Below are 15,668 nucleotides of genomic sequence, written 5' to 3'. Positions count from 1 at the left end.
GATACTCTCCAAATCCTCGACGTCTTCTATCGCGTAAAACGTAGACGCCTACATTTACGCTGTGCGGTATGTAGGCATATAAGGGCTGGTCCACCTGCTCCGTGACATCTTCGTAATCGTGATAATATTTTAAGGCCCCGTGAGCTGCTCTAAGAAGAGAGTCCGGGGAGCGGTCTTCCCACGTGCTCGTTCTGTTTATATGTTTACCCGACTCGAGAAGCAGCCGCGCTAGCTTGACGTTGCTGAGCTTCACCGCGCGGACGAGCGGCGGTGTGTACTCCTCTGACCCCGATAGGTAGCAACCGTTATCGAGAGGATGCCGTGGGTGCGACCTGTCGGATTTTTTCAAATCGCAGCGGACGCCCTTTTCTAGTAGGACGCGGGCGAGAGCGACGTCCTCTCGACCTACGGCGCAGCCTAGAGCTTCGGTCTATTGTCGGGGCGCCCTTGGTGAGGACCATTCTCGCCAACCCAAGGTTCCCTTGCTCAGCGGCCCATCGTAGCGGGGTTGTCTGCTTGCTGGCGGCGAAGACTTATATGTCGAGTTCCATACCGACTCCAGCAGTCGCACAGCAGCGTGACCGTATGCAGCCTTCAGTGCCGCCTCAAGCACGTCGTGCCTTCGGGTCTGATTGGGAAGATTGTGGGTGTCGAAATCAGAAGTAGTCCCTAACGCAACACGCCCTAGCCGATCTATTACTTCTCCAGCCGAGATCGGTTGCTTCACAGGCCCGACTGGATTGCAAAAATAGAACTCGGGAAGCCTCGTCCCATACAAGCTCCCAATCGCCTTCTTTTACAGTAGCTGGTTGGTGGGTTCCCAAGGGCGGTAGGCTATTGGGTTGAGTCTTACTCTCGGGCTCTCGTGGGACTGGGTGGCTCTATACGAATCTCGAGAATTGTTGCCGTATACTTAGTCCTTGATTAGCTAATAGTCGACTCCATATTGCCTACTCAGTAAAGTAACCGGCGATATGATCGGACTTAAACATGAGCTCGTACTTCCTTAGGAGAAGCCGTTGGGCGTTCGGATTCTCGACGTGCGAGACGTTTGGATAGCTTGGGTGGACGAAGTACGGTTTGTCACCATCCAATGTCATGTTTTCTACGTGCGTGTATTTGAAGTTGATGCGAATCTTTCCGGTGACGTTTTCGACACCTAGCCGTTGCGAGTCCGGCACCGTCTTACCAGCAAATGGGTTCAGTCGCACCGCGCCCGGCAACACGTCCTGAGTTCCTACAAGCATTCAGGACCCCTCATGTAGAGATGGACGGTCAAGTTTGAGGCCAGAAAAACATGGAACTCACATGCAGCGCCATACTCGGCCTTCCATTTAGGGCTTTCCGAGGTTCCCAGGATAGAGCCAATAGCCACTTGAGATTTTTCGTCGTCCAATAGTACGTAGGGCAAATGGACGAAGCGGTGATACGACAGGCGCTCATCCGTACGTAGGTTGCGTTCACGGCCGTCGAACAGCTTCCGGTGTCGATCCGCAGCGGGTAGTCTAACGGCTTCGTGCAGTGTTACCGCCAAGATGACAGGCGGACCAGGTGGAGCAGCCAGCAAAGTGGGCGTAGTAGCCGACGGGCTATCCGCCGCAGGATCGAGACGCGCTTCAGGTACTACAGCTACGGGGTATCAGCTGCGCGCCGGGTCGGGATTGTGGAGCGACAAGTCCTGGAGCTGCACATCCTTCTCGGTCAATATCAAATCCATCCTAAAGTTAGATCAGGTTAGACAAAGGGGGATGGAAGGCTAAGGTGGTTACATCCCAGGAGGGGGAGTCGTAAACACGACGCGTCGCGATAATCCTTTCCCACGTGATAGCTCATCCGAAACAGAAGGCACCTCGTGTTTACGGCTACGCGGTTACGTTAAAAAAAAACCTGTTAACTATCACGAAAGATGGCTTTAATTCCTGTAGGGAACAAAAAGGAGATCGGAACAGCGAGTGTTAGGTACTGGTGGTTGGCGTAGTAGGGAGTTGGAAAGGAGGAAATAAGCGAAGACTCGCTGGGCTCGAGAGCCCCGTATGAACACATTGCTTACGTAATCGGTTGCTCCCCTGAGGGGTCGGTCACCGGCAAAATCCAGGGGAGTTCAACTCCCAGTTCTCATCCCTTACTGCTGATTGCGTGCTGACAATGCCCTCTGCGAGGTAGACACGGGATTGCTAACATTCTCAACGTAAACAGAGGCTATGCCATAGAATGAAGTAACTATAGGTATAGACGTCTGAAGGGGGAGAGGTGGTTCGCATAACGTCATGGGCATTAGGAATCTATGGTACGAACACGGACTTAGGAGTTCGACAACATACCTACCTTCTCAATGCAGTACGTCGAACCCCTTATCGCAATGTAACTCGCAGTCACACTGATATTAACCCAGTTCATATTGACAGCTACATGTAAGTCTACTAGGCGTGCATGCGCCGCATTCCCTTATTCTTACCGCTTGTCTTTAAAGTGACACGCAATGCCGCCGGGAGAGCCACAACCCTTCAAGTCGCAACGGAAAACTCAGAGACGACGTGCATTGCTATCCTAGGCCTGTCTGTTCGTCCGAACAATCTACAAGTGCAACAGATCAGAACTGCAACCACCGGAAGAGAATCCTAGCGCTCTAGCGCGCTCTCAGCATCCTCCCTCCGCTATCACGCGTCCCCAGGTATCATCAAGCCCTTCTTGCCCTACTCCTCTCCTCTCTCTCCTCTCTCTCCTCTCTCTCCTCTCTCTCCTCTCTCTCCTCTCTCTCCTCTCTCTCCTCTCTCTCCTCTCTCTCCTCTCTCTCCTCTCGCTCCTCTCGCTCCTCTCGCTCCTCTCCCATCTCCCCCTCCTCCCCTCTCCTCCTCTCCTCCTCTCCTCCTCTCTTCCTCCTCCTCTCCTCTCCCTCCATCTCCCCCATCTCCCCCTCCTCCCCTAATCTTCCCCTCACATCTCCCCCTCCTCCCCGGCCCCCTTCTCCTCGAGGCAAAACGACTCCGCCGACCAGCCGTACGCGCGCGCGAGGCGGCGGCCGAACTGGCGCGCGAGCAGCGGCGGGATCTTGGAGCCGGGGTGGGGCTCGTGGAGCTGGATGCCGCGGGCGTAGGCCGGGCCGCCGGCCCGCGCCAGCGCCGCCCCCGGCGTGAACTGCCACGCCGACCCGCCGACCGGCTCGCGCCGGAACCCCGCGCGCCCCAGCGCGTGCTGCAGGTCCGCCCACGGCACCGGCCCCGCCGCCGGCGAGAATAGAGCCGTGAGCGTGCGCTGCGTCCGCCGGTCCACTGCCAGCACGAAGGGCTGCGGCGAGGCGGGTGGCGGGCTGGCGGGTGCGGCGGCGCTGGCGGCGCCGGTGTTGGGCGCTGAGGCTGGGGCCGCGGGCCGCGTCTTGGGCTTCGCCTTCGTCTGCGCCCGCACCGGCGCGCGGTGCGGCTCCGCCTGGTGGCCCAGGTTCATCTGCCCGAAGGGCTGGGCGCCGTCCGGGTCGCTGGCCGACGGCTTGTTGTTCTCCTCGGGCGCGCCGGGCTCGTCGGCCGGCATCGGGGTCCGCTCGGCGCGCCCGTTGTCGATGATCCGCTGGATGCGCGCCCAGCCTCCCCGTCCAGATCGGCTGACCTCGTCGAGCTCGGCTTTCAGGTGGCCCCACATGGTGTCCAGGTGGCGCTCCGCGGTGGCGATGGCCTTGAGGTTCGCCGGGGTCGGCGGCTTGTCGACGGGGCAGCCCCCCTTCATCAGCGCGTAGATCGCCCTGGAGATCGGGCCCTTCGTCCGCGTGCGGACTGTGAAGATGTTCGTGTACTCTAGCAGGGTCTGGACTTCGGTGTCGAGCCCGAAGTGCGCACTCTTCCACTTGTTCTGGTCGACGTCGAGCGACGACATCCACGGCTGGAAGGACTCGATTTGCCGCATGGTCTCCGTCATGATGCACAAGTTAGGCATTATACCGGCGACGCGGCTCGAGATGAGCTTTCGCGTCACTCGGTCTCGGCAGAGGCGCTGAAGCTCCTGGGTCAAAACATACGGCCCCATGCTCCCATCTGCGGTGCACTCTACAGCCTGAACCAGTTGCATAACTTCAAGCTCGGCGGGGTTTGGCTTCGTTGCCTCGTTTGTGCGAATGTAGCCCGGGTGGTCGGGTTCATTTGACGGTTTCCATACGTAGAGATGCCGTAGTTGAGCTGAAGACTGAATCATGAAACGGATTCTATAGAGAATCGATACGACCAGAGCATTCAGGGTAAAGCCCAATTCCTGGAAGGCGTTTGATAATTCCACGGGAAGGTCGTCCTCGGGTCGCAACCGGGCATTAGTCTTGTCAAAGAGCCGCTCTTTGGCCTCTAAGAGGGTGTTGGCTTTCCTGCACAATATCTCCCATACCTTAATCATGTTTATCCGTTGGTTGAGAGCCTCGTGAGCGCAGTAGATCCGCGTGATGTATCGCCTTCCGGCGGTCTCCATGTTCGCCTGGGGTTTGCCGTTGGCACGAGCGATAGAACAGGCTGAAGTGTTGAGCCACCCATACGCCTCGTCGAGGAAGCTGGCCGGATCTTCGCGGAGCAACCACAGCCTGTCTTCCGCCTCGGCAAGTCTGGACTCGAAGAGGTCGACGAGCCGCTTCACGTCCATGCTGGCGGGCACATGGTAGTCGCACCTGTAACTTGACGACAGGAGGCATTCTTCCGGAGCGTCTTCGTTAAATTCCGTCTCGGGCAGCGGCGGTTCGGGCTCGATTGGAAGGTTGTGTAGCTCGTCCATGCCCAGAGAATAGTCGTGGAGGATGATTCTGCATATGTCGCACAGAAACTGGTAGATCCGTTCCTGGGAGTCGAGGATCCAGATTCCCTCCCCAGGAGTGAAATCTCGGCCCCGCTGAAGTCGTTGGTAGGCATCCTCATCCTCATCCCACGAAACCAACCTCCCATACGTCTCCACGCTATCTCTTCCCGTAAACCTCATGCTCCATCTGTCCAGATACTTGGGGCCCGGGAATATCTGAGCGTCGGCGGCAAACATGGCGGGTTCGACATCCGTATGCGCGAAGGTCGAAGGGGGGTACCTCGCTCTGGCATTCAGGAAGAGGAGGAGGGGCTCGGTCTTGGTTAGGTCCTCGATGTTGATTTGGGGCCATATGAGGGCCTGGTAGATCGATGCACCTGCCTTCTCGTTATCAGATTTTGTGCTATCCCAGCCCTTGAACCGATTCATCACCAGTGCCATGTTCGGCTTACGCTGGGCATTCATGGCACTCCGTGGGCCCCAGGCTGACTGCAAGATTTCGCTTCTCTTCACCTTGGACTTCTTGATCCATCTCTTTTGGATTAGTGCCTCGTGACGGTGGATGATGGCTTGCAGATGCTTGAAGTTCATCCAGATATTAGCGATCTGGGGTTCCGATAGCTCCCGTGCCTGTTCCACGGTGATATCTTCGTAGATGACCTCGGATTGGTTATGCATTCGGTCGAAATAGCCATGAGTGTACTCTTTGGCGGTGGGCAGTGTCTCTTTATTGTCAGCACTGAGCTCTGGCTTAGGCGTTTGTCCTGGGTCTTGTCCAGGCTCCGGAGATTTCTCTGGCTCCGGCTTGCACTTTAGTCCATGATCGGCGTAAGCTTGAGTCATGGTGTCGGTTGTTTTTGGTGTCTTGGTGTCCGTTTCTGTGCTCGATGGGATAATATGTGACGCCGTTAGGCCAGTCAGTGAGCCCTATGGTAGGGCGTATTTGGTTGGTATGACCACTTGAGGTGGACGAATGGGGACGGCGTTGCCGAAATCCAGGGGAAACTAGACGATCTGAGTTGTGTTGGGGGATGTTGAGTCGGTTTATCTGATTTTGGTAAGTGAGGTAAAGAAGTAGGAATGAAGGTACGAGTTCCTGTTCGGATAGAAGACGGGGTCGACATTAATTTATAGGAAACGTTCAAGGCAGAGATATTGAAACAAGGCAGGCAAAGTCTTGCCGTTCAGCATTATATTCATTGCTGTTACTATACTCACCTACCATTCCCATGGAGTTGACTATTTACCTATCAACCAAGTCAACTATTAACCTCTATAGCCCATCTCGTAACCTACTTGTGAATAACAAGGGCCATTGTGCCTGCGGAAACTCCCCGTAGTGCCTTGGTCTGGCTTACAATTAAGTTGCCACGCTCCTACCGTGCGTGGGTGCCTTAATTACAGGGTGACTGTTGTTGACTGCTCAGTTTCCATTCACTTGATTGGGGGAAGCTAAATCAGACCCAGAGGCAACTGTGAATAATAGTCAACTCTTCCAACTAACCCCTTCGTTAATGACCACTGTCCTCTGAAATCGGCATCACCAGGTCTACCCACTTATCGATCCCGATCCCTTCTAAAAGCCATGGGGGGGAGTCTTGGGTATAAGCCATCATTATTAGTTGTTACTTATATGATAGTTTCCAGCAGTTCTTGGGCTTTCAGCCCTGTTGCAGAACTGTCATGGTCCAAGATACCTAGGTGTAGCCCAGCCTGCAGTTCCGCCTAGGCTAGTCGCCTTTTGTCTAAATGTACCTGCCTTAGAAGTACTACGGAAGTGTTTCCCAGTCTCTACTTACCCTTTTCTTTCCCTTATATATGATCCTCCATCGACATCCGAGACATACATCGTAGGTTACGAATGAGAACTAATCACTTGATTGAATCACACAATTGTGTTTCCGTCAAAGGCCTTGCAAGGCGTTTTGAGCCTGAGTGGGAGGGGTATGGCGGGGTATGCGCCGCTTTAAATGCAAATCCCCGCTAGACTGTGCAGCAAGCGCCTATTTTACGGCCTATGTGAATAATGCCTTCACAGATGCAGGTAGGCCAAGTGAGTCAGCAGGCCAATGAGCAAGTAGGTAAAGAGACAAATAGGCAAGTAGGTGAATAGGTGAGGTGGCAAGTTAGACAATAGGTTGCTGGTTAATAGATCTAGGCGCCCACCTACTGACCTACTGACCTACTGGCCTTACTGACTTACCTACCTACCTACCTACTAGTCAATCTACTTACCACATATGGACAGATAGACATTAACGACAACGATGTGATTTGGGAGGCTTTTCGCCCCGGTGTGATAAAAGATGTCATCTGTCTGGATTAACAAGAAGTTCCTAATACATTCAGCATTTCAGCGCCCTTCCAAAGTAAGTATCCCTTATTACCCCACCCCACGTTGTTTCTATGGCCTACTTAGCTGTCCCGGTACTTACTCCTATTTCATCGTAGGACGGGTATGCTCACTTAAATAGATACCCAGACCACGGGGTGCTTGTAATGGCAATTTAAATTTAAAAAAAAAAAAAAAAGTCGGCTGTAATCCACTGTGTAGGGGCACCGACACTACTTCCCGCGGTACCCTTCGGTGGTTGGCCTCCTTTTCCTTCCTAAAGTAGAACGAGGCCGTAACACGGAGCGTTGTCCATTGGATCAACCTCAGATAACCCGCGTTTGTTAGGGGCCGCTTGCGAAAGTCTGGTATTTCCCTAGATTTCCTCTTCCTCCATCCACGTATTGTCAGCTATACACTATCCCGCCGGCCGTTCTGATTACGTCCATATTTGCCATGACGGATTAGACACTGAACGGGGGTTTACTTCATTTCATTTGACTTGCTTGATTTATTAACACATTCTATATGTACACGTAAAGCACCCTAGGTAGCGGCCGCAGATTGTTATCTCCCGGAATCGAAGAGCTACTCGAGTCAAGACAGTGAGTGTTAGGATGCTAGGAGACACAACATCCCGATCATAAGTAGGTAAATGCTACATTCCAAACCGGAAGTAGCTAATCTAGTTGAGTTGAATGTCGTGCACAAATACAGGCAGAGTGCCTTGGCGCGTATGAGTATTCTATCTTCTATCTTCATTCATATAGGGTCATGACATTGTAAGAAGAGGTGGCAGCCCATCCACCCACCCGTACCCCCTTTTTCTCGCCCTGTTCCCGTCTCGATGCTCTTCCGCTATAACACTGGGCTCTCGATCGCTGCAGCTAGATCAGCTGTACCAGTGTAGTGTAACAATACCGGCCTACTTTCGTCAAGGGAATGAAACAAGACAGAGAGATGTTGAGAAAGGAAAGACGGTTTCGGTAGATATTGTATCATCCGTGCACAAATCAAAACCTTGACCTGTGCGAACTGGAACCTTTGACACCCGTCAACCTCGAAGCAATGAGTCCGGTTATCGCGGTCTCGGCAAACCCTTTGACGCCGCTCGACTTCGTTCGCCTCGGATCCTTGTCGATCAAGGCATCGATCGCTGCTGCGCCCAGTGCAGCGGTGGCTATCTTGGCACCCTTTTCACCCGTCCAACTTCCAGGCTCCTTGCGGAGTCTGAGAGCTGCCAGCCCGCCAGCTTCGAGCGCCGCCCGTGCCGCTGTCTGCCATTTTAACGCAGTAGCTTCGTCAGGCTTTTTCGAGTGTCCGTCCCGTCGACTAGGTTGAAGGCTGGATGATGCGGATTTCGCATGGCGACTATGGCGGTGGCGCGAAGGGGACCGTGACGGGCTCGGGGTATAGGCGCTGGCCCTCGAGCGTCGATGATCCCGGCCACGATCGCGATGGTGATCCGAATCATCGCTGGCAACTGATCTACTGCTTCGGTGTCTCCGCGGGGGTTCATCGCTATAAGCTCTTGACCGTCTTTTCGGTGGCGATACAGATGGGCTAGGGGAGTATCGGCGATGATGATGGCGGCCCCCGGACTTAGAATCGCGGTGGGAACTGCGGTGGGAACGATCCCGACTCGGAGACCGCCCTCGGTTAGCCGACCCTGCCGTGGCTGCAGCGTACAGGGCAGCAGCTTCGCCGAGGAACTTGAGACCCTGCTCGCCAAATGATTTGCTGCTTTTCAGAGGCGGCCGCTTGTTAGAGTCTTGATCCTTGTGTTGTCTCGCCCGAGTCGCTTCTTTCTCGGTAGGCCGAGAGGAGGCTAAGTCGCGTCGAGAGGTCCGAGTAGACGTCGGTCGCTTACTCGTGTCCGCGGGCGGTGACGGACTATGCGCCCTGCTACGTCGAGAGTGGCGCGGGGGGGTAGCCGTGCTAGAATATTTCTTTGGCAGGCTCGCATGCCAGTGATGCGCAGAATCCGGGGACGAGGCACGGGATTTGGATTGGGTCGGAGGCTCATCGGTGCCGACATACTCGTAGGCGGCGCTTTTGATAGGCGAGGTTGAGCGGCGATAGGGGTCGTCGAAGACGTACGGATCATCGTACGGACTGTGGCGGTTACCCGACCGGGGCGCCATAGTGCGTAAGTGTGTGTGTGTGTAAGTGTTTTGTGTATGCGTGCTTGACTCGTGGGTATTGTAGGTAGTGTTTTTCTTTCTCGAGAAAAAATGGGTGCGACGTAAAAGTTACCATGCGCGACTTTTTAATGCCACGGATGAGAGAGTCAGAAACTGGTTCAGGTTTACAGGCAGGTGGAAGAGGCCTCTCTCGAGAGAATAACGAGACAGGTTTAAGCCCAGGGGTGTGCATCACGCAGACGGGCTATGTCTCTCTTTTTCCCTACTTGCATTTTGCGCCGCTGGTGTTGGCCTATCAACTGGAAATCCCCATGAAGATTTCGCGCGAAGGCTCCCGTTCCGTCGGCCTGGCGGCGGAAAATCGGCAGCGCAGCGAATGAGCTATCATAGCTGGGCATGCCGACGGGCTCTTGGGGGGAGTGCATGAGAGGTGATGTCAACTTGGCGATGACGCCCTCTTTTTTTCCCGGTTGCAAGGGGGCGATGCTAGATGGGAGGCCTATTACGGCGAGTCCCTCAGCGCCGCTGGACAGGGCAGAGCCGGGATGGTAAGCAACATGCAGGCCTGTAAGGTATACGGGCACGTCTGGATGTCGATGCATGCGTCCCGGCGTTGGCGTGATGTAGAACCCACCTACGAGAGCGACAAGCCATTTGCCACTCTGGAGAATAGAAGAGAGAGAGAGAGAGAGAGACGCCTGGGTTTCATGATTTCATCGTGTGTCTCTACAAGCCAACGTACCGGATCGCCTCACATCGAGGATCGAGTTGAGGGGCACACTTGGCCGAAAGAAGCAATTGCACGCCCACTCGAGCCAACCATGGCTGACCGTGACCACGACCGCGTAAAAGGGCGCTGTCTGACATGGCTGGTAGTGTGTGCTAATGGACGCCGAGGGTGGTAGTAGTGCGGGCTGGGCGCGGAACCATCGAGACCAAGACCAATGCAGGGCCTAGAATTGGGGAGTCGATGGGTTGCGAATCTGACATATTGACATGATTTCTGGCACTGGTTCTGGCCAGCACCGCTGACTTGTCACGGCGGCTCAGTCACACAGCCTGCGATGCCATCTCGTGATCGCGACGACTCGAACACGGAACATGCGATAACAAAGGGGAAAGGGGTGCGCGACACTGCCGCCTAGCCCTTAGGATCTCGCGCCTCGCCTATTCGAGCCTCCTCGTCTCGCCTAGATGGTCGTAGCCACCCCGGTGCCGAAGAATTTGTCGTCGCGGAAGACGGGCTCGAGGACATATCGCACGAGAGGGGAGAGAGGCGTCATAGGAGAGGAGGGGATCGGAAGGTTGTAATTGATGCCAATCGCGAAGATGGGTGATGGGTTCTGGGCTTAACAGAGGACAGCTCGTCACCGCGCTACTTTGGTACATTGCTGGTTGGCGCCTTGTCCTTATCGCTGTTACCTACCTATCTTGTACCGATGTATTCCGCCCTTGTCTCCGTATAATAGTTTATACGGACCCGAGGTCCGTCGAGATAAGAATGATGTCATTTCGGAGGCGTGGGAGGAACATGTTAGGGAGGTCTCCTATCTTGTGTAAGTCACATACACTCACTGGTGCTCCAGCTTCAGCCTAAACCAGGAGGAAAACCAAACCATCGTCTCTGCATCTCAATTCACCTCTCCTTTCTCTCCTTTACGACCTCGCGTCTCTCCCTAAGGCGTCCCCCGCTAGACAACTGCCAGCTCTTTGGGCATCGCTGACCCTCTCCCTCGCCCTCGCGTGACCAAGAAGCAGATGGCCATTCCCTCGTGCTCCTGCGTCTGACGCTTACCTACCATCCTCCATTCGCCTGTCGTGTGATATCCCGCCGTGATAGCGCCAGCTAGAGAAAAAACAGCTCCGTTGCGCATGCCTGCCCGCTCTAGCGTACTGAACACGACTAACGGCGGTCCTTCAAACTGTATCGTCGACCGCGATGGGCTACAAAGGGGAGAATGTCACTCGACCGCACCTAGCTCCGTCTCGCCCGCGTAGGCAACTCGCCCATGACACCCTGTCGTCGACTCTGCGTAGATCTATGGATCTACTTCCGATCTAGTCCGGTCCCCTCTTCGTGAGGAAGAGTATGTTATAACTTATCAGGCACACTCAGGTATACAACCCAATGCCTACTTACCTAGTTTGGCTGCGCAACCCCTGCCCCCTTATCATATACCTACCCAATCTACCTCTGGGTATAGCCTGTCGCCTAGGCGGCCATCTTTCCACCGCTAAGAAGACTCTGAGAGATAACGCCTGAATGGGATAAATTGGTCCCCCGAGGTGCGGGAGGTGCGGTAACAGGGCCGTTTCGCTTGACCTACCCGATATGCAACATGTCTGTTGCTAGCCCGGACGTTGTGTAAATGGTTTGTGCTATTCTTAGCCGCGCACTCTCCGCAACGTCGTATTCGCCCATGAGGACACTGCGGAGTGGTGCTGTTATGGGCGGAAGATAAACCAATGCAGCAGTACCGAGGCGACCGGCTAATTTGTTGACACTCGTCTAACAATCGACGGATTTCTAGAACCTCGTCTGACCATGCGGCGTCTTCGATCTGTGAGACGAAATAAAAGTCCGGAATCGGTCGGTTTGGCCCGTTCTAACTGACGGCCGAACAGGAAAGTAATCAGCCGAGATACCAACAGCTTACAGCCACTTCGCCCCAAATCGTCGAGGAGATCCCACCAGCACGGGACGGGCTTCTGTGTATGCGAAGAACTGCAGAACTAAGAACAAACTGAGGAGGAAATGCCGATGGACATACCTCCGTAGTCGTCATATATATGTGGCTACCAGCTCAGGAGCAAATAATGTCAATATCACGACGTCCGCCTTCGGCTTTCTGTCCCCGCTACCCAAGGCTCTAGCAGCTCGCCGACATGGAATAGTGGTGCGGGAAGCGATTTCCCTCCTGGATATAGAACGATTCACAGTCGTCCTAGGTGCCAGCACTCCTGACCTCGTATTGGCTGCGACCGCGTGCGGATTTCGCTACGAAGAGACCGATCCGAAATAGGGTTCGCATAATGACACGTTGTAGATGAAATATACATCTATGTATAGGTATATAAGTGCACACAACTGGCGGCGCCTCCCGCTGTACCTGGCCTTCCTACACGATCCCCAGCTAGCGGCCCTCTCATAAATCCCGTCTTCACGATGCTCTTCAACAGCTTAACCCTCGTGGCCCTTTCCGCCGCTACCGCCGCTCTGTCGGCTGATGAGGAGGGGAGCCGCTGCCCCCGTATCAAGTGCTTCGACGCGCTGAGCCTCTGCGGTGAGTTAAGCCGTTAGCAGGGAACCTAACTATGCCCTGTAGACACAACGGTAACAGCGGACTGGCTGACCAACCCACTTCGTCTCTGCTCCCGCGCTCCAGGCGTTAAGTATGGCGGGTGCTACGATGTGTGCAGCCAGGAACAGCCGGGCCCGCCGCCGTGCCCGGACATCCCCTCGACGACGGCGCCGGAGCCCAGCACCACGCCGTCCCCGCCCGCGCCTTGCACCAGCACGGGGACCGCCTGCGTCGACTACCTCCGGACCTGCGGCGACCCGCCCACCGCCATCTTGACGTTCGGCGGGTAAGTAACCTTCCTTTTCCTCGTGTCTAGCTAGCCATCCGGTCCCGTCGACAACCCGCGCTGACCGCCATCCGCTCAAGCTGCTACCCCGCTTGCGGCCCCAAGCCCACCTTCAGCCCGCCACCATGCCCGCTGCCTACCGACGTCGTCGTCACCCTCACTACGTCGACGGCGCCCGCGTCGCGGACCCACCGCGCCTCCTCGCAGTCGCTGCCGACGCCTACCGTCGTCACGTCATTCCTCGATGTCTAAGCTATCACTGCTCTGGCTTTGTGGGCGGATTGTGAAAACAGGACTGAAAAATGCAAAGTGTACCTCGTGTTACGAGGAGAATTGGGACGGAAGAGTCAGGTTAGTTGTGGGCCGAGGGAGTGGGTGGGTAAAAGAAGAGGCGTTCTACGTAGAGAAATCGATCCTGCTCGCTTCAGCTGTCCACAGTTGCCAATTACTCTTTTCGGCGCCTTGGGTTTGACGGGCAGCCCGTGTCTCAGGTAGAGAGCATGGCTTGTCTTGGACTCAGCTCCTTTCGAGAAAACGAGACGAGTACCATCCATCATGTCACACATCGGTCGGAAGACCGCGTTTCGGGATTTTTTTTTATGATTTTTTTTCTTTTTAGGTTGTAGGTAATCTATCCTATGCACAAAACAACAAAGTTGTTCTTTTTTTTATGGCCAGCGGATCTGCCCCCTGTGCCTCCCGGGGACGAGGGGGGAGGCCCGAAAAAAAAGAGAGTAAACATCCGACGCGAGAAAGATACACAAGCTTGCAGCGAGAAGGGGGAACGAGAGATCCAGCCTTGGGACATAGAACCGATACCACCCCCTGGGGGAATTCCTTTCCTCGGAAAAGACCCCGTCATCCGTCAAACCAGAGAAAACGAGAGAGAGAGAAAAAAACAAAAGTCCCGCCCGCCATCATCCATTACGTTCCAGTGTGGGGGAGGGGGAATCATGCCAAACAGAAAAAAAAGAGGAAAACCCGGACCGGACCGGACCAGACCAGACCCGTCGTTAAACCCCGGCCCGTCTACCCTTCTACCCAGAAGCTCGCCGGCGTGTTACCACAGATCATTAACCCCCGTTTTTTGGAATTAGATATACAAGAGAAGGAGAGAGAAGAGAGAGGAAGAGAGAGCATCGTGCCGCGGCTCGCGCCCCCCTTATACGAACAGGAGGGCGGCGAGCGCAGCCAGGAAGCCGACGGAGCCGGCGGGCACGCCGTGCGTCATGGCGGCGGCGGTGACGAAGGGCAGCGAGGGCGTGGGCGTCAGGCCGCCGGTGCCCGTCGTCGTCGTCGCCGTCGTCGTGTTGGGCGTGACGAAGCTGGAGGTCACGATGCTGCTGGAGGTGGTGATGACGGGCGTCGGCTCCGGCGTCGTGACAACCTCCGGCGGGTGTGTCGTGCCGTCGCACTGCAGCGTCTCGGTCTTGGTCTCAGTCTTGGTCTCGGTCTTCGTCTCCGTCTTGACTTCCGTCTTGGTCTCCTGCTTGACCTCCGTCACGGTGTGGATCACCGTGATGGCCGGCTGGCACGTCGTCGTCGTCGTCTCCTTGGCCTCCTCGGGGCACGAGGCGGTCTCCTCAACTTCGTGGGCGGTGGTCGTGGTCGTGTGTTCCGTGCTTGTGCTTGTGGTCTTGTGCTCTTTGGTCGTGGTCTTGTGCTCGCTGGTCGTGGTCGTGTGGGCGGGAGTGCTCTCTACGGGGTAGGAAGGGGTCTTTTCCTTTTCCTTATCCTCAGTAGACTTGCCCTTGTCCTGGCACTGCTCGGGGGCTAATTTTTGGGTGAGCTTGGTCAGGTGCTCGAGGAGAGACTCAGAGAGCTTCTTGGCGGTGTCGCGGAACTCGTCGGGAACCCTGCTGGCGATGCCCTCGACAAGAGATTTGGTGGCCTTGCTAATTTCGGTGACGGAGGAGCCAAGGAGAGTGCAGAGGTTTGCGGACTCAATCTGCTTCTTCTTGGAGGAGATGTCCTTGAAGAGGGTCTGAGTAGCGGGGCCGAGGGGGCTGATAACCTCCTCGAGGCCGAGAGCGTCAATAATCGAGAGGTCGGCCTCGCTGAGGAGGGAGGCACCCGACGTCACGGCCTCGAGAAGCGCCTTAGCGCTGCTCTGAAGCTTCTCGGAGTCGGCGCCGTCGAAAGCCTTGACGGACGAGTCGAGCTTGGTCACCGCGTCGGAGACCTGCGAGATGACGGAGCTGACGGCGGCGAGGTCACGCTGGGCCAAAGTGGGCTCAGCCCTGGCCGACGAGGCGGCGCTGAGGGCGATAGCCAGGACTGTTGAGGTCTTCATCTTGGTTTTGTGTTGGTTTGACTGGTTGTTGAGTCGTTTTCTCCGGGACTTGCGTGCAACGCAAGATAATAACGATGGGTATTAAGAATAAGAAATATCCACCAGTGGGTAAAATGGTTCTATGTAGCTGGAATCCTCAAGAAAAGACCGTCTCTAGTTTAGCGATAGACGAAAGGAAACAGGAAAGGAAAACAGAAAGAAATGTGCACAGATATTACCGTTCATGCAGAGCTCACCTCCCCCTTACGAGGCAGACACCTTGGTGTTATATATCTCGTCCTCGTCCATGAAGGGGAAGGAGAAGGCTCTCGTGCCAAGGCGTTTTGTGTCTATTGCTGAGCTGCGCCCCATGCCCGTTACCACGACGAGGATACAGACAGATGAATCCTAACCCACCATCGTCCGTTGTCAAGGCTCGAAGGAGTATATCCACTGGTTACGGTTTAGGTAGGTGAGTGCCGGCGACGGCAAGCCAAGGTAACGTGGCGTAGCGCGCGGGGCAGCAAAACCAGACGTAGACCGCCGTCACTCTTCTATCCCCTCCCGTCTC

At 55.5% G+C, this 15,668-nt stretch overlaps 4 protein-coding genes across 4 annotated transcripts; 1 reads left to right on the top strand and 3 right to left on the bottom strand.

The window, feature by feature from the left end:
• Nucleotides 1-2,658: 2,658 nt before the first annotated feature.
• GGS23DRAFT_616202 (uncharacterized protein) lies at nt 2,659-5,604 on the bottom strand (the record flags this gene model as incomplete). Its single annotated transcript, XM_051520773.1, has 1 exon — nt 2,659-5,604. One exon carries the CDS (start codon nt 5,602-5,604, stop codon nt 2,935-2,937), a length of 2,670 nt encoding a protein of 889 aa, XP_051368225.1. The 3' UTR covers nt 2,659-2,934.
• A 1,990-nt stretch (nt 5,605-7,594) lies between these two features.
• On the bottom strand, nt 7,595-9,910 carry GGS23DRAFT_585738 (uncharacterized protein). The gene has a single exon (XM_051517401.1). The coding sequence runs from the start codon at nt 9,235-9,237 to the stop codon at nt 8,107-8,109; it is 1,131 nt and encodes a 376-aa protein (XP_051368224.1). The 5' UTR covers nt 9,238-9,910; the 3' UTR covers nt 7,595-8,106.
• A 2,493-nt stretch (nt 9,911-12,403) lies between these two features.
• Nucleotides 12,404-13,077, top strand: GGS23DRAFT_600434 (uncharacterized protein; the record flags this gene model as incomplete). Its single annotated transcript, XM_051519065.1, has 3 exons — nt 12,404-12,521; nt 12,624-12,825; nt 12,906-13,077. The coding sequence occupies 3 exons, from the start codon at nt 12,404-12,406 to the stop codon at nt 13,075-13,077; spliced, it is 492 nt and encodes a 163-aa protein (XP_051368223.1).
• Nucleotides 13,078-13,955: 878 nt separating this feature from the next.
• On the bottom strand, nt 13,956-15,230 carry GGS23DRAFT_320690 (uncharacterized protein). The gene has a single exon (XM_051512883.1). It carries the CDS (start codon nt 15,116-15,118, stop codon nt 13,988-13,990), a length of 1,131 nt encoding a protein of 376 aa, XP_051368222.1. The 5' UTR covers nt 15,119-15,230; the 3' UTR covers nt 13,956-13,987.
• Nucleotides 15,231-15,668: the final 438 nt, after the last annotated feature.

This window comes from Durotheca rogersii, assembly GCF_024521655.1.
Source record: "Durotheca rogersii strain YMJ 92031201 chromosome Unknown GGS23scaffold_32, whole genome shotgun sequence".
NCBI lineage: Eukaryota > Fungi > Ascomycota > Sordariomycetes > Xylariales > Xylariaceae > Durotheca > Durotheca rogersii.
The sequence above is the reverse complement of the archived record's forward strand: the minus strand, read 5'-3'. Positions and strand labels throughout refer to the sequence as shown.